Consider the following 23,469-nt stretch of genomic DNA (forward strand, 5'->3'; position numbering starts at 1 on the left):
TGTTTATGCACAGCTGTGCTTTGTACATATAAGGGTAAGAATTTTTACTCAAGAACCAATTTTCGACCCCTTGGAGGCTACGTCACCCCAGTTGAGAATGCATGTTCCGGATCAAGCTCGTAAATCAGCTCCCCGGGGCCAAGGGCAGTTTCCTGTGCTTTAAAGGCAAATTCAGTGTCCTCGCTCTTCTCCAGGGAGAGGAATTGATTTGAAATCAACAATAAGGATGGATAATCAGCGCCCCCACCCAGGTCATGGGACACCATCCTCTCCAGATGGTCGTTTCCCTCCGCGCCCGTGACCTGGGCCAAGGGGGTTGGGCTGGAAAGGCCTCGGCGGGCCTGGAACCAGCCGTCCACGGCCGCCCTCTCCTTCCAGCGCTCCCGGGCGCCCGGCCATGGCAGCGCTGCACCGCACAGAGTCCACGCTGACAGCGCTGGATGAGGACACGCTGTGGGAGCTGCTGGAGAGCCACCGCCACAAGATCGTGTGCAGCATCTGCCCCAGCCGCCTCACCCCCTACCTGCGCCAGGCCAAGGTGCTGGACCAGCTGGACGAGGAGGAGGTGCTACACAGCCCCAGGTTCACCAACACCGTCATGAGAGTCGGTGAGGACCCCCGGCCCCACGCCGCTGGCCCCAGCGGGCCCCCTCCCTGCCACGCGAGCTCCACACAGGCCGTGCCGCGAAGCCCGGGGCCAGGCAGGGAGCGCAGGGCTTTAAGGACCTGGGGGCGTGGGGACACTCTAGTGCCTTCCCGGGGCTGCCGTAACAGATGCCCATAAACCGGGGGGCTGAGACCGGCAGAGACGTATTCGCCCATAGTTTGGGATCCAGGTGTGGGCAGGGCTGCGCTCCCTGGAAGGCTGTAGGGACACATCCTTCCCTGTGTCTTCCTGGTGGCCCCAGGCGGTCCTCGGCTTGTGGCCACACCCCTCCAGTGTCCGCCTCTGTCCTCGAGTGGTCTTCTCTGTGTCTCCTCTTCTGTCTCTTACGAGTGCACTTGTCATTGGATTCAGTGGATTCAGGGCCCCCCTGGATAATCCAGGATGATCTCATCTTGAGATCCTTACCGTAATTCCATCTGCAAAGACCCTTGTTCCAGATAAGCTGCCATTGACAGGTTCCAGGTGGAGGTACCTTTGGGGGGCCACTCCAGATGTCTTTGGAGCCGATTCTGACAGTCTGACTAGCTATGTTTAGTCACTGAAAACCAGGGAAGCTATTAGCTTCACGTTGTCAGATTATTAGGAGATCGGATGAGACAGCTTGTAAGATACTCATCTCCAAGCCCAGGCCAGAGGAAGCAGGCAGTAAGTGGTCGCTACTAACATGATTCTATTTCCGCCTGTTCCTTATGAACCTCAGATATAGGAGAAAGGAATCCAAGCCACTAAGTCAGGCTGAGAGCCATGGGATCGGGATGGCGGGCTCCCTGGGACTCGGGCCCTGGGGCATTGCCCTTTGCTTCTTTCATCCCACAAGCTTTGTACACAGTGTCTGCACTTGTCCACCAACACACCTGGGAGGTCTTGAGAGCAAAGGTCACCTTCCTGAGTCTTGTATGGCCAGCTCTTAGCACTTGGGTTATAGTAGTCGCTCAAGGAAGATCAGCCTGGCCCTTCTGGAGACCAGCTGCAGACACGTCAGTTAAAGGACCCACAAGGGCAGTGAGGGCACCTGCGCCCAGGGATTCTGGAAAACTGCTTTCACCTCCTGATCCCTAGATGTGCAAGGATTTCCTCCACCTCCCCACCGTGCATCCCAAGGCAAGCCCACCCAGAGCCTTGTGAGCTGACACCGTTCTCTCCCCCAAGGGCACTTGCTGGATTTGCTGGAGACTCGAGGGAAGAATGGAGCCATTGCCCTCCTGGAGAGCCTGAAGTTCCACAACCCTGACATCTACACCCTGGTCACGGGGCTGCAGCCCAAGATGGACTTCAGCAACTTCAGTGGTGAGGGCTGGGTCTTGGGGGGTGGGGGGTGGGGTGCCTCCTTTGGAGCGTCTGGGTCCTAGTGCCTGCATGCTCTTCCAGATGCTTCTCCTGAACCCCCCCAGCACTCTGGGGGTGAGGAGACCCCCACTAATCATGTGCAGGTGTAGAAGAAGGAACCCGTGGCCTCTGGTTCTAAAAGAAAAGATCTTGGGGCACCTGGGTGGCTCAGTGGGTTAGGCGTCTGCCTTCAGCTCGGGTCATGATCTCAGGGTCCTGGGATCGAGTCCCGCTTCGGGCTCGCTGCTCAGCGGGGAGTCTGCTTCTCCCTCTCCCGCCTGCTCTCTCTCTCAAATAAAATAAATAAAATCTTAAAAAAAAAAAAAAGAAAAGATCTGTCCCTAACTATGCAGTACCAACAGGAGACTCCTCTTGGGGCACAGAATCTACATTTGAGGGGTGTAGGGAGTGTATGTCCTTTCCCTAGAAACGCTCCTGAGGTGGCCCTAGCCTTGGCTTACATGGAAGGGGCAACCGGGTCCTGGGGAGGCTTCTGCTGGGAGAGGCCCCTGCCGGAAGGGAGGAGGAGAGGAGCGGGCAGCCTTCTGCACCTTCACTCAGCCAGAGAACGAAAGATCTAGCCGACCTGATGGGAAATAAGGCCATTTTCATTAATTGAGTGATTTTAGGCTTCCCTGGAGGAGCTGTTGAAAGATTTTGGGATACAAAGGGCAGGACCAACATCACTCAAAATGGATGAGAAAACTTTTCTGCCTGTTTGGCGTCATAGTCCATGGTTACGTTAGCTAGAGTGCTGCTCTATGGATTCGTGTTCCCTGTTATGTTTCTCTTAGGATGACATGGAGGTGAGCTGGCATCGAACACACCTTAGCTAACGAGGGGGAGCTGGGTCTGCGCAGCAGGCTCCCACGGGGAAGCTGGGGGGGATGATCCTCGTTCCAAAATCACCAGTCATGCTATTTATATAACCAAATATTGAGTCTGGTTGAGCCCGGAAGTTTTTAAGGAGACCCACAGATTAGGGTGGGGGCACCTGCTGAAGAGTCTGGGCGGAGGAAGCAAAGCCCCTGGGGGACAAGGAGGGAGGGCGAGGTGGCCCACCCGCCCCTCCTCCGCAGGGCTCATGGAGACGTCCAAGCTGACCGAGTGCCTGGCCGGGGCCATCAGCAGCCTGCAGGAGGAGCTGAGCCAGGAGAAGGGGCAGAAGGAGGCCTTGCTACGGAGCTGTCAACAGCTGCAGGAGCGTCTGGGCCAGGCGGAGGCCCGCGCCCAGAGCCTGGGCCAGATGGAGGCCGAGCACGACCGCTTGAAGCGCGAGGTCAGTGCCCACTTCCACGAGGTGCTGAAGCTCAAGGACGAGATGCTCAATCTGTCCCTACGCTACAGCAACGCGCTGCAGGAGAGGGAGCTGGCCACCACGCGCTGCCGCAGCCTGCAGGAGGAGGTATGTGAGATGGCCCCCCAGCCCTCCGCCCGGGGCCCCTCCGGTGCTGGCCCGTGCAGCCATGAGCTGCCCTGCCTGGAATCCCCTGGGCACTGGCTGGCCCGGGAGGTGCCCTCAGTGGGTGGGGAGGCCCGCCCTGGGCCCCGCCGCCGTGGACACACCTGGGATCCACCTCGCTCCAGCGCTGTTGGTAACCTGGGGCCCGTGGGCCTCTGCCCGCCCCTCCTGTATCGTTCTCAGCGGGGCCTGGGTCTGTGCAATAGGCCAGAGTGTCATCAGTGAGGCCCTCAGACCCCCAAAACACCTTTACTCAGTTTTCTGCTGGGAGCCATTATCTTCTGACTGATTTGTAGCAGTTCTTTAAATACTGAGGACATTCCTTATCATCTTGGCATCTGTTGGTTGCCTTTAACTGTGGCTTGGTGTGTTTGTTTTTAGTTTTTACATCTTAACTATATTTAGAAATCATTTCAAATTTATAAAAAAATACAAATAAAAATATCTATCGTCAACCCTTGAACTGCACGAACCCACTTAAACCCAGATTTTTTTTCCATAGATGCAGCACTGTAAATGTAATTTCTCTTCCTTATGATTTTCTTAAGGACCTTCTCTTTGCCCTAGCTTGCTTTATGGTAAGAATACGGTGTATAATACATATAACACACAGAATGTGTTAATCGGCTATTCATGGGATCAGTGAGGCTTCCAGCTAACAGAAGGCTCTTAGGAGTTAAGTCTCGGGAGGGAGGTTCAAAAGTTATACGTGGGTTTTCTTTTCTTTTTCTTTTTTTTTTTTTTTGAGAGGCAGAGAGAGGATGGGGAAGGGTAGAGGGAGAGAGAGAATCTCAAGCAGGCTCCATGCCAGGCATGAAGCCCGATGCGGGGCTCGATCTCACAACCCTGAGATCATGACCTGAGCTGAAATCAAGAGTCGGAAGCTTAACCGACTGAGCCACCCAGGGGCCCCACAGCATGGATATTTTTTAAGAATACAAGGCCCCCCTCTTTTCTGTAATAGACCACTCCCCATTTTGGGTTTGTCTCACGTCTCCTCGTAAGGAGATGGGGGATTATGCCCTTTTGGCAGGACGCTGCACAGACAGGGACCCTGGGCCTGGTTCCAGTGGCCCCACCATGGCGCCAGGCCCAGCGCCCCTTGCAGGGGATGTTCGTATCGCTCACCTGGCTCAGCTGCTGCCTGCTTCCTCTGCTTTCATTCCCTGTTCCTGAGAAGCAGTCTGGGGGGCGGGCAGCTAGGGAACCAGCAAACACCCTGCGGCTCGTGGACATTCCCCCCCAGACAGCCTCACTGGGGATTTTTGCCTGGACTCATCTTTACTCTGGTGGCTGCTAGATGAGGAGCCCCCATCTCCAGTGACTGCTCTGGTCCACCTGTTGGCCCTCAACATCCTGCCCATGAGGGGGAGCCTTTAATCCCCCCAGCTTGTGCATCTGTTGTTGGCTCAGGGACGTGGGTTCCCATTTCCAATGGCGTGTAACATATTACTGTCCTGAATGGGTTTGCACAGATTGTCCCAGATTTGGCCAGGGGGGCCCCTTGAATCTCCTCAGTGTCCTGTGGCATGACCCCTCATTTTCTGAGCACAGACTCCCTTGCTGGTATTGCAAGAGTTCCCGGGATCGTCTCGTCCCCACCCTGCGCCAGCTCTGGGCTCAGCCATTTCCCTGAAAGGCCCTGGATTCTTGCAGAGACCAAGATCGGGGCTCTAGGGGTGCTCACTGCTCCCGGGATCTCTTTGCTCCTTGGCCCTTTCAGCAGACAGACCTAGGAAGCGTGCACGTAAATATATACGTACACAGACACGTACAGATATGCATTTGCATTATGCATGCAAGAATGCATGTCCACAGACATACTTGTATTTTAGAAACTGTGAGGTCACACCCACACCTCTAATTCCGGTCAATCCTCAGGGCGTGTCCTTGCCTCCCCCATTCGATCCTCGGGTGCCCCTTCTTCCGCGGTGAGAATCCTCCCACCCACACCAGCGCTCACTTGCTCAATCCTATAGGGCATGGCAAATACTTTCACAATAGCTGTGCCCACACCAGCCCAGTGAACAAAGCTGCTGAGCAGAGCTGAGGGCTTGCAGGTCACGCGCTCCTGTGGCTGCCCGGCTCTCAGTCCCTCTCCCTCCCATCGCTGTGGCTACAGTGTTTGAAATATAATCAGGTTCATTTGCTTAGGTTTATTTTCAGTTTTAGGTCCCCCCGCCCCGTTCAGGTCTTAATGATTTAATTTTACTTTTTGAATATATGGAGTATAACACGTCTAACCCGGGTGACCCGTAGCAGGAACTGTGTAATTGCTTATGGAAAATTTGCTATGGAGATGTCGGGAGGGAAAAAGTCCAAGTGGGAAGGTTCTTCCTTCTCCTCTTGACCCCAGAGTGAGTGCTGACTCCACCCTGACATCCAGACTTCCTGGGTTGCCTCTTGGGGAACGTCCCTCCCCCCACCCGGGGGCGCCACACCCACCTGGGGTGCTTTCCCAGGTCTGAGTTTCTCTTGGGGCACTATCCTGCAGGTTGGAGGCCAGCAGGACCTGGCCAGGTAGCTTCCAGAGGACCACAGCCCTGGACACGCAACCCGCTGGGCGGGGGTGGGCACATATCTGCATGTGGATTGCGTCCGCATAGACCAGGCATCTCTGCTCCCCATCTGACTTGATTTCCCCTTTCTTCTCACTTACTGATTTTCACGAATCCCGATTCCCTTTATGCAATGTATCTAGCAGACTATGGAAAGGCAGGGAAGCCAGGGCGCGTGCTGAAGGACTCACTCACTGGCCACTCACCACCCACCAGCTGCTGGGGTCCCGGAGTTTCTAGAGAGGGTCTGAGAGCTGATTTCCCGGGCTCCTTCCTCTGTTCCCTGGGCCCCACCCCAGTGATTTAATGGCTCGCCTCATCTAAAAAATAAAGCTAGAAATGCCTTTCTCCTCCCCGGGGAACTGGAACTATTTACTAGGTAAAACTCTTTAATGGATTTTGAAATCTCCGGGGAGGAGCCCCTCTAAGGATGAAAAGCATCCTCCTGGAGGAGAAAGGTGAGGAAAGCAGGGGCCCCTGGGCTCGTGGAGAACCAGCCCTGACTCGGCCCTTCCTCTCGGCCTCCTCCTCGCAGCTGTACCTGATGAAGCAAGAGATGCAGCGCCAGAAGATGTCTTCCTCCTGTGAGCGGGAGTTGCGAGAGCGGTCCCTGCAGATTGCCGGCGGCCTGGAGCCCGGGGACAAGGAGCTGAGCCACCTGAAGGAGGAGATTGAGAAACTCCGGTCACTGACCTTCAGCCTGGTGGGTCCGGCTCCCGTCCCCAGCAGCTGCCCGGGGCTCCCGCAGGCTGGGGGGGTTCTCACAGGTGGTCCGCAGACGGGTGGCTGAGGACCGGGAGCCCATCCAGGGACACCCTACATTTCCCTTCCTGCTCCTCGCCGGCCCCCAACGTGGCAGGATGGACAGCTACTGGACGTGCTGAGCTAAGCCCCCCTCAGCTCAGCAGCTGCTGCGGTGCTGGTTTAGAGGGAATTAGGCTGATTATAAATGACGGGATTCAAGGTTGGGGGGGGGGTACTTTTTTGCCTGCAGAATATTCTGCCGTCCCACCCAGGCGCGCTCTGGAAGGAAGCCGCAAAACGGGTGACGCCAACTTCTGGAATTATGCAAACTTCTGCCCCTCCTCGTCGATTCCTTTCAATCAATAAAATGTCTATTTATAGAGCTGTTCCTCCCAATGAGTAGACATTCCCTGGGTGCAGGGCGGGCCGCTGCGGCCGGTCTCCCGCCTGGATGGTGCCACCATTCCGAAGCCCCTTCCTGAGCAGTGGGCCAGAGAGGGAATGGTGTGTCCTCCGTCGGAGACTGTGCTGGTGGATTTGTAGACAGAGCGGCCTGACCCGGCCCACAAGAGGGGATGGCCACCCCGAGAGGCATTCGGTTTCCTTTACTTTCTATCCTTGAGCCCAGAGAAATAGAAGGGAAATGCACGTTTCCCATTTTGATTGTTGACCCTGCCTCTTCTCCTGCCTAGTGTGCAGGGATAAGGTTGAATCCATCCACACGCCCGGCCCCGAAATTTCCTGCTGCCTGTTCTCGGGGCAGAACGACGGGGAGCTTCCCAGGGGCAGGCCTGCCTTTCAGGAGGTCGGGGTCCCGGGGCTGACCTCTCTTTGCCCCAGGCGGAGAAGGACATCCTGGAGCAGAACCTGGACGAGGCCCTGGAGAGCAAGCAGGAGCTGGTGGACCGCATCCACTCTCTGCGGGAGCGGGCTGTGGCCGCCGAGGGGCAGCGCAAGCAGGTGACCCCGGCAGGGCAGCGGGCGGGGCAGACGGGCTCTCGCAAGCGCTCAGCCCTCGTGGAAGCCTGATGGAGCACGCACTCGTGGCCCACGGCTAGCGGTCCCGCCTGGTTTGTGGGTGGTCAGAAAAGGATCAGACACACGAGCAACAAAACTCGGTGCTTTCCAGTGGGGGGGGGGAGGTTTATTTAGTTGCTACGACAGGCGAGGGGAGGATTGGGAGGAAGGGGACAGTGGGAGAGAATGAGGCAGCGTGGAGGGAGATTATTTATGTCTTTTGGGACATGGAGTGAACAAAACGTAGTTATACCTGCAACATCCACGTGTGTTCTGAGAACTGAAAGCAAATATAATCAGCATAGCAACTCCGTAGACGCACCTTGAAATTTAGCACTTAAGAAACGAGCAGGAGGTCACCGATTTCACCTCCCGAACCGCCCCCTCTGTCCCCGAGGCCCCCCCTGCCCCGCCCCATGCTCCGCCGACCCCCAGCACCGCTGGCCTGCATGGGCTGTGTTTGTCCCCGGCCAGTACTGGGAGGAGAAGGAGCAGACCCTGCTCCAGTTCCAGAGGACGAAGGTAGACTGTGACCTCTACAAGGAGAAGGTGAACGCCCTGCAGAGCCAACTGCAGCAGCTACAGAAGGAACGCGACCAGGTACCTCGGCGGGGAAGGGCCCCGGGCCCCCGGCTGAGCGGTGGCAGAATGTGTCGCCTGGCCGAGGCTCCTCGAGAAGCCTCCGGGGTTTGACCCCGGGCTGGCTGGGGTCACGCGGCTCCCTGCACCACCCGATGGCAGCTGTTCCAGGTTCCCGTCTCTCTCCCCCCGCCGTCCCCTACCGACCCGCTCCCCCGTGCCATCCTCCCTCCTTTCCTGTCTGGCTCCCAGGCCTACTCCGCCCGGGACGCAGCCCAGATGGAGATTTCTCAGAAGCTGACGGAGAAGGACGCCCTCCGCAGGAAAGTATTTGAGCTGACAGACCAGGTCTGTGAACTACGCCAGCAGCTCCGCAGGCCGAAGGCCGAGTCCCCGCAGGGGGTGAGTGCTTCCCTCCCACCCCGCAGGGAGGCCGGCGGCTGTGTGCGCCCGTGGGGCGGGTCCCAGGCCATGCGCCGCCCCGGCGGGGACATCGGGTTCGGGCCGTATCTGCCGCACGCTGGCTCTCGGGGGTGAACCTTGTTGCCAAGTCACTGAAGGCAAGTTGAGTGTGTGTCTGTACCTCCTTTGATGGTAATCATATGCACGTCGTGGAAGAGCTGGCTGGATGGAAGGTTCTGGCAGCTGTCACGTACGGTGTTCGATGAAGAAAGAAAGCCTAGGAAACTGGGCCAGGCAGCCACTCGCTTTTGTAGATGATGCATTCCTGGGATGTTTGCAAGTCCGATGTCCAAGAGCCAACTTCCATGCATGAAGGGAACTATGTTCCCAAAGAGCTAAAATGATTACAAAACCTCCAATTATGGTCCGTCTGCAGCTCCAGCTCCAGGCGCCCGGTGGGTGGGTGAGACCCTTCAGAGGCGCCCGGGACCTCGGTGAGACCTAGGCAGACCCTCTTCTTCCTAGGCGGAGCCCCCAGCCCTTCCTCCTTCAACCTCCTCACATCTACCACGTTCCAAAAATATATATATACGTATTTTAAAAAGGTAGACCGCAAGATGCCAACTTTCCTGTCCCTGAGTGTGGAGGATGGGAGAACCTTGCTTTCTTCTCTGCTCAGTTCTGTTTGCCCCCAGTATTCTATGTGGAGTTAGGAATATAATACATGTAGCATGTTACTTGTGTCACCGGTAAGGAACAACATGTAATCTCTAAAAGAGATGAAATAGCATTCACCAGGCTGGTTCCTTTCCGTCTCCTCGGGGGTCGGCTCCTGCGGTGCTGGGGGTTCCACGCTCCGAGGAGGGGACATGATGAGGGGAGGCTGCCCGGAGGGTGGAGGCGGGAGGTGGAGGCGGGAGGGAGGGGACTTGCTGGAAACCCCCAAGAGCATCCAAGAGGAAACGTGCCTGAACTGAGCAGCCCGGGGCCCGTCTTCGGCAGCCTAAGCAGGAAGCCGGCGCCAGGGAGCCCTGTCCGAAGGGAAAGCAGCCACTGGTGCGCATGTTTGCCATCTGCCCGCGGGATGACAGCGACTCCGGCTGCCCCGGCCCCCCTGAGGTACGGCGGGGGCCTCTTCCCCTCCTGGGCCAAGCCAGGTGCACGCTCACCTGGAGGGACAGGCGGGGCCTGGCGCACGCAGGTGCTGAAGACGTCCTCGTGACGTGGACGCGGGCCTGTGTTCAGATCTGTGCTGCACGCCTGCCCCGCTGCGCACGTGACCCTCACCAGCCGGGCGCTGGGCCTCTCTGGGCCTCAGTGGCTTCGTATGTGAAGTGGGACCATACTACCCACCGTGTAGATTTATCCGGCCGCACCGAGCAACATGAGATACGGAAAGCAGCTAGTAGGGTGCCTGGCACACAGTAGGAGGTCAGCTAGCGTGACCTTGCTCTGTGCTATGTCCTTCTCACCGCCCCTGCCCTGACAGTTGGGGACCACGGTTTATTATGGTTTTTCCCCTCACGCCGTGGAGCAGCGGGGGGGTGTCGAGCAGGGTCCCGTGGGAGCCCTGTGCCCACCTCTGCCCTGTCCCCCCCAGTCTCAGCTCTGCTCTGACCTGAACGCCACGTCCAACCGTGAGCTGGTGGACAGCTTCCGCTCCAGCAGCCCCGTGCCTCCCAGTCCGCAGTCCCTGTACAAGAGGGCCACAGAGGACTTCCGGGAAGACCCCGGGTCTTTCAGGTAACGACTGGCAATGGGGTTCAGATGGCGCGGGCCCCGGCAGCTCATTGGGACACGGGCTGAGGGCGGGGCAGGTGCAGGGGCTCTGGGTCTGAGCGGGGAGCAAGCGAGGCAGCCCGAGCGGCCTTCTTCCCGTGCTTTCCAGTGGCTTCCCAGAAATCCTGCAGGTGGACCGGGGACCCTCCCCGGGGGCGAGGGCAGGTGACGCAGACCTGGATTATGAGATCGTAGACAGGGCAGGTGAGTGCGCCCCACCTGGGCCTCTGCAGCCCCCCCCTCCCCTGAGCTGGGCTGGCTGAGCAGAAGTGAGAACAGGGGTCTTCAGGGAGGCAGGTGAGACAGCCCCGTACCTCTCCAGGGTTGGGCTGAGGAGGCGAGCTTCACCGCTGCCCCGCCCTGGGCCTCTGGGGAATCCTGACTACCTGGTCCTTTAAGCCCATGCCCTGTTTACTGGGCATCCTTTCTGTCTCTCACCTTGAAGCCAAGGGAGTTGTGTTCATCTTCCCGTCCAGCTCAGCATTACCGCTCAGGTAGCTCTGGACACACGTGTTCTCTCCATCCCTCCCTGCTCTGATGGCGACATCAGAAGGCAGCAGGCTTTAGTCCCCCACGCCTGGAAAAGGCACCTGCTGGGAGCATCTCTCCCCCCAGGTGTGGCACGTGAGACCTTCCCACATCTCCTGTGGCTTATTCCTCATATTTGTGACTTGGCTTGTCTCCTCTCCTTCTCAACCATGGGCCCCACACAGACAGCCTCCTCACCTTTTCCACCCTGCACACCTGCCTCCCCCCCGTGGGCCTCGTGCAGAGCAGGTGCTTAGCACCCTGTCTGGAATTCACCCCAGTGGCCACCAGGGGGCGCACAAACCTCGAGCTGTTCAGAACATCCACCCCTTTAGGGCAGGTGGGGTCCGAGGCTCCCAGTGGGTCACTTGACCAGAAACCTTGCCCCCTGCGAGATGGGGTTAACCGAGAGGGTCCCCCCAGGGCATATCCATCCTGGATGTGATGCTCTTTGTTTCCTTTTTTTTTTTTTAAGATTTTATTTATTTATTCGACAGACAGAGAGAGAGGGAACACAAGCAGGGGGAGTGGGAGAGGGAGAAGCAGGCTTCCCGAGGAGCAGGGAGCCCAATGCGGGGCTCGATCCCAGGACCCTGGATCATGACCTGAGCCGAAGGCAGATGCTTAACAACTGAGCCACCCAGGCGCCCCTTTTTGTTTCCTTCTGCCACAATTCTGTAGAGCGTCCTAGTTTATACACTTTTAGTGGAGTTGACCTCAAGTACATCAGGAGTATACTATTTTCATTTGACTCTGAATGTAATCATGGATGGAGTTTTGCCTGTGAGCTCGGCAACCGTTGACCCAGGCAGAAATGCAGGTCCAGGCAGAAATGCGGCCCATTTTTTTTTTAAGTTTTTATTTTAATCACCCAGTGCTCATCACAACAAGTGTACTCCTTAATCCCCATCACCTATTTCACCCACCCACCCCCACCTAGATTTGATTTTTAATGAAGCCAGACATCCAAACTCCAGCTGCCCTATCCTGTAAAATGTTGGCAAGTCATTCAACTATCTCATAAGGACACATTATAAGTCAAACCCCACTCCTGTTTGGGGAAGATGACCTCAAGATTCTAAGCAGTGAGGAAGGGAAGAGGCAGGGAGGTTCAGCCTCAGCAGGAGGAGACAGACCAGCATGGGGTGCTGCCCAAGGCTGGGGTGGGGGGACGAGGTTGCCCGAGTAAGCAAAGCTCCGTCGGGAGGGGAGAGCCGGGGGGCTGGCCTGGCCTGTCTGAGCCCTCCACTTCCGTTCAGACGTTCCTGAGTGTGAGAGCAGCCTGCAGCCGTGGGCCGGGGGCCTCACCCTGTCGTCCAGGTGAGTGGCGGGAGGGGCCGGGGCCAGCAGGTGGCAGGGCAGAGTGAGGGCTGTGTCCTATCACTATTGGGAGGTGATGGCCCCTCTGAGGATGAGGTCATGGTTGGGGTGTGTGTGTGTGAGAATTCCAGAATGCTGGGGCCAGCGGGGCCAGGGCCTGGCCTGACCTCCTGCTCTGGTGGCTCGTGGGCTCTGTCACCCCCCTCCTGCAGCGGCGTCCCAGTGCGGAGGAGGCCGGCCCGCAAGATCCTGAGCCAGGTCACCGTGCTGGCCTTCCAGGGGGACGCGCTGCTGGAGCAGATAAGCATCATCGGTGGGAACCTCACGGGCATCTTTATTCACCGGGTCACCCCCTGCTCGGCGGCGGACGAGATGGCCTTGCGCCCGGGCACCCAGATCATGATGGTGAGTGCAGCCCCCGCCCCACAAGCCCCCGCCCCGGGACCTTCTCCGGGTGGGGTCTGACTTGACAAGGGCGTGTTGTCAGGATAGCCCAGGCTCCCTCTCGGGCTGAGGTTACACTCACTTAAAGGCTACGTTCCAGTTGACTCCCATGGGAACCCCGCCCCGTCTGGATCCCTGACGTTCGTGAACTCGGCTGGGTGAGCCCGCGAGCTCAGGCGAGGACCACCTGCCATCTGAGAAGGCTTCTGGCTGCAGCGGCCCTGACCCCGGACCTTTCCATAGGGCCATAGCCCGTTCTTTTACTGTGCTGATCACGTTGTGTGTATGTAGTAAAATACACAGCCATCACATACAATTCACCATCTCGTTGGGGGCATCTTTAAACCTTTTTTATTGCAAAATATTCGTTAAACTGCAAAACCCATAAATATACCGCTTGACTAATTATTATCAAGTGAATATGTGGGCAGGGAGGTGACTTTGATGTGGCCTGGAAGCAGAAAACAGTCACCCTGTTCCTGAGGCTGGTTCCCCCAGGAGGAGCCTGGGGTGAGCCTGGGGTGAGGTGGGGGCGGCCTGCGGCGGAGGCGAAGGCTGAGAAGTGTGGGCAGGCGCCGCCTTTGCTCCGGAGCCCTGGGCCCGCCGGCTTCTCCCTCACCGCTAACAGGCTACATTGTGGTTAAAGCAACTTTTATGATGTTTGGGGAGACAGTCCTGATATCTTAATGTATTTTATTATTATTTATTTACTTTTGAGTTTTTAATTCCAGTTAGTTAACATACAGTGTTATGTTAGTCTCAAGTGTACAATACAGTAACTCAACACTTTGGTAATCACCCGCTGCTCTTCCCAACTCTTGAATCCCCATCACCTGTTTCCCCCATCTCCCCACCACCTCCCCTCCGTAACCATCAGTGTGTTCTCTAGAGTTTAGAGTTGGTTTGTCTCTCTTTTTTCCCCTTTGCTCATTTCTTTTGTTTCTTAAATTCCACATATGAGTGAGATCATATGATAATTGTCTTTCTCTGACTTATTTATTTCACTAAGCATAATATCCTCCAGTGGCATCCATGTCATTGCAAATGGCAAGATTTCATTCTTTTTGATGGCTGAGTAATATCCCATTGTGTGTATATACCACAGCTTCTTTTTTTTTTTTTTTTAGGATTTTATTTATTTATTTGACAGCGAGAGACACAGCGAGAGAGGGAACACAAGCAGGGGGAGTGGGAGAGGGAGAAGCAGGCCTCCCACGGAGCAGGGAGCCCAATGCGGGGCTCGATCCCAGGACCCTGGGATCATGACCTGAGCCGAAGGCAGACGCTTAACGACTGAGCCACCCAGGCGCCCCAATACCACAGCTTCTTTATCTATTCATCTGTTGATGGACATCTGGGCTCCTTCCATAGTTTGGCTATTGTGGACATTACTGCTATGAACATTGGGGTGCAGGTGCCCCTTCAAATAAGTATGTTTGTATCCTTTGGGTAAATACCCAGTAGTGTAATTGCTGGATCATGGGGTAGCTCCATTTTTAACTTTTTGAGGAAACTCCATACTGTTTTCCAGAGTGGCTGCACCAGCTTGCATTCCCATCAACAGTGTAGGAGGGTTCCCCTTTCTCCGCATCTCCGCCAACATCTGTTGTTTCTTGTGTTGTTGATTTTAGCCATTCTGACAAGGGTGAGGCCATATCTCATTGCGGTTTTGATTTGCATTTCCCTGAGGATGAGTGATGTTGAGCATCTTTTCATGTGTCTGTTGGCCATCTGGATGTCTTCTTTGGAGAAATATCTACTCATGTCTTCTGCCCATTTTTTTTTCTTCTGCCCATTTTTAACTGGATTATTTTTTGGGTGTTGAGTTTTGTAAGTTCTTTATATATTTTGGATACTAACCCTTTGTTGGATATGTAATTTGCAAATATCTTCTCTCATTCCATAGGCTGGCTTTTAGTTTTGTTGATTGTTTCTTTCACTGTGCAGAAGCTTTTTATTTTTATGTCTTTTGAGTCCCTTGTCTCTGGCTACGCGTCTAGTAAGTTGCTGGGGCCGAGATCAAAGAAGTTACTGCCTGTGTTCTCCTGTAGGATTTTTATGGTCTCAGGTCTCACATTTAGGTCTTTCATCCACTTTGAATTTGTTTTTCTGTATGGTGTAAGAAACTGGTCCGGTTTCATTCTTTTGCACATAGCAAAAACTCCCCAATTTTCCCAACGCCATTTATGGAAGAGACTGTCTTTTTTTTCATTGGATATTCTTTCCTGTTTTGTCGAAGATTAGTTGACCATAGAGTTGAGGGTCGATTTCTGGGCTCTCTATTCTGTTCCATTGATCTACATGTCTGTTTTTGTGGTGTTACCATAGTGTCTCGATGACCACAGCCTTGTAATAAAACTTGAAGTCTGGAATCGCGATGCCTCCAGCTTTGCTTTTCTTTTTCAAGGTTGCTTTGACTATTTGGGGTCTTTTGTTTTATATAAATTTTAGGATTGTTTGTTCTAGTTCTGTGAAAAGTGCTGGTGGTATTTTGATGGGGATTGCATTAAATGTGTAGTTTGTTCCGGGTAGTAGAGACATTTTAACAATATTTGTTCTTCCAACCCATGCGCTTGGAATGTCTTTCCATATTTTTGTGTCATCTTCAATATTTTTCATCAGTGTTTTATAGTTTTCAGAGGACAGATATTTTTCCCTCTTTGGTCAGGTTTATTCTTGGTGCTATTGTAAATGGGATTGTTTCCTTGATTTCTTGTTCTGCTGCTTCATTATTGGTGTATTGGAATGCAATGGATTTTTGTACGTTGATTTTGGATCCTGTGACATTACTGAGTTCATAGATCGGTTCTAGCAGTTTCTTGGTGGAGTCTTTCAGGTTTTCTACATAGGGTATCCTGTCATCTGCAAATAATGAAAGTTTTAGTCCTTTCTTAACAATCTGGATGCCTTTTATTTCTTTTTGTTGTCTGATGCGGTAGCTAGAATATTTTTTTCATGATAAAAATATATACTCTCCTAAACTTAAAACCACCCAGGGTTGAGCGAATGAGTGGGGTGGACAGCGAGAGCCCTGTGCCTGTGGGCTTTCACCACCAGGGCAGCAAAAGGGTGGGGGGGAGGGTTGCCGCCCAACGTCCTGCAGGGCCTGGGGCCAGCCCCACAGCACAGAACAGTGGCCTCACATGTCAATAGTCCCAAGCTGAGAACCCCTGACCTGAAATGCTCTAGAGTGGAATCTATCTTGAAGAGTGGAAACTCGGCCCTCAGCGGTAATCTTGGCACACCGCGTGTTGGGGAAGGGTGGGTGCTTGATTCTCGGCACGGGAATGAGTGTAGTTGGAGGAGACCACATCAAGATGTCCTGAAGCAGGGCCGGTGGCAAGGGCTCTGGTGGGTGCATGTGGATGGCTGGGAAGGGTGAGCAGGTCCTACTGTAGAGTCCAGAATCCAGGTCAAAAGAGGCCGACACTGGTGATTTTCCCTCAGGTGGATTATGAGGCAACAGAGCCCTTGTTCAAGGCCACCTTGGAGGACACGACCCTGGAGCAAGCTGTCGGACTTCTCCAGAGGGTCAACGGCTTCTGCTGCCTGTCTGTGAAGGTCAACATGGAGGGTACACACTCCCGCACCCCGCCCACCCCGTGAGGCCACCACCTGAGACCTGAGCCCCTGGCTGTGCGAGGCCAGCCCTCTCACGCACCCCAGAACCAGACTGTGCCCTAAGTGTGCAGAGGGCTGTGGGGCAGCTGGGGATCTCCTTCCTGCCATTGGCTCCAGCACCAGAATGGCTCCCAAGACTCTGGGGGAGGTTCCTTCCTTCTCTCTTTCACATTCCAGAACCTTCCCCGAGTGGGATCATGGCCCCGGGCTTATCTTTGATCAGGTTATAAGAAGTTGGTCCAGGACCTGGAGGCCAAAGTGGCTACCTCAGGGGATTCCTTCTACATCCGGGTGAACCTGGCCATGGAGGCACGGGCAGAGGGGGAGCTGCGGGTGCGATGCAGTGACATTCTGCACGTCAGCGACACCATGTTCCAGGGTCGCAGCTGCTGGCACGCCCACCGTGTGGGCCCCTACAATACGAAGGGCGTCGAGCACGGCACCATCCCCAACTACGCCAGGTGAGCAGCGGAAGTGCACTCCAACACCACCCCAGGTTGGGCCAGGAGCGCAGCCGGGGGCCTGGCTGGCTTCCTGTGAACGACCCCTCCTGCCCAAGAGGAGAGGGTGGGCATGATGAGACACCCCAAAGTGGAATCCCCAGTGTGCCACCGCAATGTCACCACTTAGATGGGGTTTCTTTGTGGAAAGGGATGACCCTTGGTCCTAGACCATTCTAGAGCATTCAGGACCAGCGTGACATTTGGGGCTGGCTCACTCGGTCACGGGGAGCCATCCTGGGCACTGCAGGACGGTGAGCGGCATCCACCCACTGGACACCAGGAGTCCCTCTGCCCCCAAGACAATTAAAATGTCTCCAGACATTGCCCAGTGTCTCCTGCGGGTTGGGTGACCACCATCCTGGTGTGTCCAGGACTATTTTGGTTAAAGCCGGGAAAGTCCCGTGTCCTGGGGAACCCCTCAGTCCTGGGCCAACTGGGACAGTGGGCCGCCCTCCTTGGGAGCAGCATCAGCCCTGCTGAGAACCGTGTTCTAGATCAACCGTAGTGCACAAAGCAGGGCGTCTTGCCCCGAAGCCTCATCGCTCTCAGTGACGCCAGGCTGGCTGTCGAGGTTCTAGAGCGTGGCCCAGACCCAGGCTCCCACGGAGTCACCTGGGTCCCAACTCAGAACAATTCCATTGGCAGCTGCAGGGGACAGGCTGAGGCTTTGCAGTTTTCCAAAAGCCCCAGGGGACTGTAATGCACCCCCCCCAGGGTGGGGCCGCAGGGGTGGGTTCAGGGGTGCTGGGCAGGGGCCTGCTTCTTCTTCGAGTCCTCCTTGCCCCTGGGTCAGGGCCGGTCTCCTTTGCACAGGGCTCAGCAGCTGCTCATCGCCCTCATCCAGGACATGGCTCAGCAAAGCACCATCGCCCGCAAGGTGAGGTGGTGAGACCTGCCAACCCGGATCCCGGACACAGGGCCCTGCTGCGGTGGGTCCTGCCTCTCTATCCTGGCCTTCCTCCTCCTGGCTCACATCATCTGGGGTGGGTCCCGCCTGGAGGGTCCTGGCCCCATCTGGGGTGGGTTAGAAGAGGGGCAGGTGCTGGCCTGGGGGCCCAGGGACAGGGCCCATAGGCTGCTGACCCCATGGGTGTGACCTGGCGTGTCTCTCCCCTGTGGTCCCTCCAGGCCTTCACCTGGGCCTACACACCACACCCAGCCTGCAGGCTCCTCTGTGTGCGCAGACACATCACATAGGCTGTCTCTGTCACCCTCCCAGGTCATCTCGTTTGCCTGTCCATCTGCACCCCATCCTAGAACCTCTGATGTCCCGACATAGAACATTCAGCTGTCCCCCAGCAGGATGTTAGGGCAGCTTCCCTGGATTGGGGCAGGGCTAGGCTGTGGGGGCCCCTAGTCTTCCCTCCTGCTTTTTGCAGCCTGCCCTCACTTTGGACGCCACACTCAGGGGTGCCCTGCTCGGGGGCTCTGCCTGAGGACCCTGTCCTGCCTCCCTTCGGCTCCCACCCTCTGGCATGGGGCCCGAGCCTCCTGGCTGTTCAGTGGGCACAGCCTGGTGGCCCAGGCACCAGCTTGGATTTTGCAGTGGGCTAGGGTCCTGTCGGCTTGGACACCTGCTCGTCCCTCTTCCCTCCTCCAGCCGTCTTCCGGGGGACCCCAGAAGCTGGTCCGCATCGTCAGCGTGGACAGAACCAAGGCCAGCCCTCTGCGCTCATCCTTCGATGGGGCCCTGTGGGAGCCCAGCAAGCTGGAAGGTGAGGCGGGTAGCACAGGCCGAGGGGGCCCTTGATCGCCACTGTGTGACGTGTGTGGGTGTGAGGTCATGACAGAGGTCAGCGTGGCACACACCCCTATCAGGTCAAACCCTGCAATGAAGACAGTGGGAGTGGATTGAGAGCGAGGTGAATTGTTTTGAATTAATTTTCTTCTTTTTGGCAAGTGTTTTGGGTGCATGATATGACTATTGAAAACAGAAGTACAATCTAGAAGAGCAGGGACCAGGAGGGAGGGAGGCCTGGTGCTGTGGGTCCAGCAAGGGCGAGGACCCTGGGGCCAGCGGTCTTGCAGCATGCTGGAAAGGAAGAGGACGGCTTTTCTCTATCCCCACTGTGGGCCTGGGGAGCTGAGCCCGGAGAGACGCAGAGCTACCTCATCAACGGGTGCGAAGAACCACCAGCCACGGGGTGTGGGACGCACATGTCCCTGGTGCGGGCTGAGCCTGTGTTACTGTTACTGCCCCAAACACACTCGGTCTGTCCTGCGGCCTGAGAGGCTGGCGGACGGCCCAGCTTGGCGCCCGGCCCGCTCACACCTCCTCTCCCCCCCAGAGCCCTCCACCGCGTGCTTCTGGGCCGAGAGCTGCTTCACCCTGGTGCCCTACACCCTGGTGCACCCCCACAGGCCCAGCCAGCCCCGGCCAGTGATCTTCGTGCCCAGGGTGGTAGGGAAGATCCTGAGCGAGAAGCTGTGCCTCCTCCAAGGGTTCAAGAAATGCCCAGCAGGTACGCCGTCACCTGGGAGCCCCACCTGCCTGCCGCGTGGCAGGGCAAGGCCTTGGCAGAATGCTTGCCTTCGCTCGGGAGAGCAGTGTGGAGGTCACTGTGCGAGTGTCCCGGGCCGCTTGGAACAGCAGAGGTCTATTCCCCCGTGGTGATGGAGTCCAGAAGGCTGAGATCCAGGCGTCTCTGTGCTGCCCCCCGCCCCCGTCCCGCCCAGAGGCTCTCAGGGGGAGTCACTCCTTTCCTCTTCTGGCTTCCAGTGGTGCTGATGGTCCTGGGGTTCCTTGGCTTGTGGCTGCGTCACTTCTGTCTCTGCCTCCTTGTCACCTGGCCTCCTCCCGTCTCTCTGTGTCTTCACACGGTCTTCTTATAAGGAACCAGTCATGGATTCAGGGTCCATCTTACTCCAGTGCGACCTCATCTTCACTAACCACATCTGCCAAGACCCTATTTCCAAATACGGTCACATTCCCAGGTTCCAGACAGTCACACATCCTGGGGGTTGCTATTCAATCCGGTGCAGTTACTGGTGGCAGATAGGTTTGTACGCAAGTGGGGCAGGACCCCCAAATGGCTCTGTCCACCTGCTCACCCCCAGAGCTGCTTGGTGGAGAGTCACGGAGAGGAGCGGGCCATCTGGAATCCTGGATCCCAGGGGACAGGGTCTGAGTGTCTGCACAGCAAGAGAGGTGGTTCCAAGGTTGGCGAGCTGGAGAGCAGCTTTGTGGGTTTTCATTCATCAGCTCGTCACTGGCCGATGGCTACGGGAAGCCTTGGGTTACCACCAGAGGGGGAATAGGGCTCTGTCCGGACCCCCTGGGGTTCACAGAGGGCACAGGGGTGAGCGAGTCTGGCTCCTCTAGCTGGCACCTCCCGTATGCCAGGTTCCCTGAGGGGGGCTGGAGAGGGGAAGCCTCCTGCAGACAGACAGGCTGCCGGGCGTTGGCTCCACAAGTGGCCCAGAGGGGGAGACAGGGGCTTTGGAGAAGACAGGGGCGCAGCTGGGCTCTGACGGGCAGGCAGGAGCTGGGGGGGCCGCAGGCCGGGCGGAGGTGCTGCGCGTGCGGCCCCGGGGGCCAGAGGTGCAGGTGCAGGACGCCGGGGAGGAAAGGCCGCAGAGAGCAGCTGTCCGTGAGCTGGAGTCCCCGTGACAGGGGTGGGGGCGGGGGGAGGTCTGACCGAGGAGGACGCGCGCTCAGACAGAGGCGATTCAGGAAGAAAAGCAAAAGCGGGGTGTTTTGACAGGTTTATTCAGGGCAAGGGCTCTCAACCTTGGCCCTGACAAGTCGGGTGGGGCTGCCTCCCCCTGTGTGGGGGCGTCCTGGGTCCTGCAGGACGTCGAGCAGCACCCCGGCCTCCACCCAGTAGACACAGTAGCATGCCCCCCCAGTGGTGACAGCCACAGACGTCTCCAGACGTTGCCAAGTGTCCCCTGGGGGTATAGCCGCGCCCAGCTGGGAAGCACTGACGTGTGGACTCTAAGGCATTGCTAGGTGTGAGAAGCTGGATGTGTGCACTTGCACTTTTGGAGCTTACGTGGGGGTGATGGGGAGGGGCTCGTTTATCTGCATCGCTGAGTGTGCAGGGCACAGACTCCTCTCGAGTGCTAAGAGCAGGGTCAGGTTTATAAAGAGGACATCCTGGGAGGCGTGTCCCCCAGAGCTGGTGGGGGACCATGGGGGGGCACGTGCAGCATGGAGCTCCCTCAGGACCTCACAGAGTGTGATGTCCCCGTCCACTGTCACCTTCAGAGTACTTGAGCCAGAAGGAATACGATGCCTCCAGCCAGAGAGGGGACATCATCCAGGAGGGGGAGGCATCTGGTGGCCGCTACTGGGTGACCCGCCGGGCTGTCGAGTCCCTCATGGAAAAGGTAAGGGGGGCACCTGGGTGGCTCAGTCAGTTAAGCGTCTGCCTTCAGCTCATGTCATGATCCTGGGGTTCTGGGATCAAGCCCTGCATCAGGCTCCCTGCTCAGCGGGAAGCCTGCTTCTCCCTCTCCCACTGCCCCTCCCCTCAACTCATGCTCCCTGTCTCTCAGTCCTGCTCTCTCTCTCTCAAATAAATAGCATCTTTAAAAAAAGAAAAGGTAAGGGGCGGGTGGGGGCTGCTCTGGGGGCTTGGGGACCATCTCCAGAGGACGGTGGTGGGATAGGGCAGGAAGGACTGACCTTGAGATCTGGGGGACCCTGGTCACCAACCTGCAGGCCAGGGACCCCCAGTGCTGGTGCTCAGCTTGTCTCTGGCTCTGTGTTCAGAGGGAGGAGTGCAGAAAGATCCAGCCTGTCTCTGCCATCTGGGATCCGTGGGACTCTGGGCCAGCCTCTTAACATCCCTGAGCCCGGTTCCTCAACACAGGAAATGCCGAATAATATTGTTAAATAATGAGTAAGATAGAGATAACACCCCATGACTTGAGGCTCACACAAATATATGAAAGGCAGCTTACAGTGAACCGTGCAGTTTTATGTGGACCTAAGAGGGCCAGGCCCAGCTGTGCACCAGAGGCAGACGCCCCCTTCCCAACAGCCCCCTCGCCTCCCCCCCCCACCGCAGAGGCTGATGGAGGCTTCCGACCCCTCGGGTTCCAGCCCCCCTCAAAGTCTCCCTCAACTCCAATGGCTTGCAGTTCCTAGATTTTCCAGATGGCAAACCAAAGGGACAGACTTGATTGTAGAACAAGTGCCCTCGGCCACCACAGAGCATCCCCGGCTTCTCTTCCCAGCGCCCCCCCGGGCGTGGGCTCCCTTTGCTGTCTCCGAGGCCAAGGACCTTGACCCATCCATCTCCCCCGTCCCCTCCAGAACACCCACGCCCTCCTGGACATCCAGCTGGACAGCATCTGTGCCCTGCACAGGATGGAGATCTTCCCCATCATCATCCACATCCACATCAATGAGAGGGCAGCAAAGAAACTCAAGTAGGTGTGCCCCCAAGGGCTGGCGGTGGGGTCTACACCTGGCGCCACGTGCCTCCAGGGCATGGGGCGGGGGGTCTCCGGGAACTCGCCCTGCGCCAGCCCCTGGAAGCGTGGCAGGGCAGTTCCCCCACAGCTTCTGGGACAAAGGACCTGCTGCCCTCCCCCAGGCAATAGCCTGGGGGACGGTGAGGCGAGACCTGGAGCCTGCCTTGACTTGACTAAGGGCCCGTGTTCACTGGGGTACACACAGCTGACAGTCCACCTGCGCTAGGTGAGAAGAGGCTGAAAACCATTACTTGGTTTACGGCTGGGGACAAACCCAGACGTCCTGTTGCCCCCTTATAATGTGTCAGCTGAGCTTGTAAACCAGACCCCCCGCCCCGTGCAAGTCATCTGGGGCCTGATTCGCGTGTCCTCTACGAGGCACTTGGGCCCCTGAAGCGGGGGTCTGTACGCTGGCCCCTGGACTCCGAGCTGGGCTCTGCTCCGGGCAGCCAGCATGCGGCTCTCCCTAAGCGTGTCCCACCGTGTCCGGCCCACGCAGGAAGGCCCTGCAGCGGCTCGGCACGTCCGAGGAGCAGCTCCTGGAGGCGGGCAGGCAGGAGGAGTCCGAGCTGGACAAAGCGCCCTGTCTATACGGCAGCGTGGCCCCCGACGGCTGGGGTGACCCGGAAGCACTGCTCGGCTGTGTGCGCTACGCCATCGGAGATGAGCAGAAGAAGGTCGTGTGGACCGAGCAGAGCCCCCGCTGACGGCCCCGCAGTCCCCTCCAGGGCCTGTGGGGACCTCTGAGTCCCTGTGATTTGAGCTCAGAGCCTCGCGGGCACAGCCTTGGGGGTGCTCACCACACAAGCCCAGCTCTCCGAGCATCTGCTCCCCTCTCACTGGGGTCCAACCTTGAACCCCACTCTGTGCAGGTCACAGGTGGGCATTCAAACCATCCGCCCACCTTCCTGTGCAAGCCATCTCCCCCTCCTCCAAGGCTTGGCTGCCAGGGTCTGAACCAGAGGCCTCGAGAACACGTCTGGGGTTTGGCATCTCTTGCACCCTCCCACAGCGGGAGGCCCCAGAGGTCTCCAGAAAACCACCTGTCTGACCCAATTCTTCCCTTTTGCATTTCAATGTGCCAAAGGGCTTGTT

General features: G+C 57.1%; 1 protein-coding gene across 1 annotated transcript; it reads left to right on the plus strand.

The window, feature by feature from the left end:
* The first annotated feature begins 397 nt into the window (after positions 1–397).
* On the plus strand, positions 398–23,443 carry CARD14 (caspase recruitment domain family member 14). Its single transcript, XM_032429989.1, has 20 exons — positions 398–608; positions 1,817–1,954; positions 3,073–3,398; positions 6,549–6,716; positions 7,598–7,717; positions 8,249–8,374; positions 8,606–8,755; positions 9,758–9,874; positions 10,356–10,498; positions 10,644–10,738; positions 12,322–12,382; positions 12,595–12,787; positions 16,274–16,400; positions 16,671–16,908; positions 17,764–17,827; positions 18,551–18,674; positions 19,239–19,412; positions 21,161–21,282; positions 22,214–22,329; positions 22,874–23,443. Exons 1-20 carry the CDS (start codon positions 398–400, stop codon positions 23,079–23,081), a joined length of 3,021 nt encoding a protein of 1,006 aa, XP_032285880.1. The 3' UTR covers positions 23,082–23,443.
* The last annotated feature ends 26 nt before the right edge of the window (positions 23,444–23,469 follow it).

The sequence above is a fragment of the Phoca vitulina genome, unplaced genomic scaffold, assembly GCF_004348235.1.
Source record: "Phoca vitulina isolate PV1807 unplaced genomic scaffold, GSC_HSeal_1.0 scaffold41, whole genome shotgun sequence".
Classification (NCBI taxonomy): domain Eukaryota; kingdom Metazoa; phylum Chordata; class Mammalia; order Carnivora; family Phocidae; genus Phoca; species Phoca vitulina.

Coding starts and splice junctions, on each gene's coding strand:
- CARD14 (XM_032429989.1), top strand. CDS start 398: ATGGCAGCGCTGCACCGCACAGAGTCCACGCTGACAGCGCTGGATGAG. Junction 16,909..17,763: donor ACCATCCCCAACTACGCCAG/GTGAGCAGCGGA, acceptor TCCTTTGCACAG/GGCTCAGCAGCTGCTCATCG. Junction 22,330..22,873: donor AGGGCAGCAAAGAAACTCAA/GTAGGTGTGCCC, acceptor CGGCCCACGCAG/GAAGGCCCTGCAGCGGCTCG.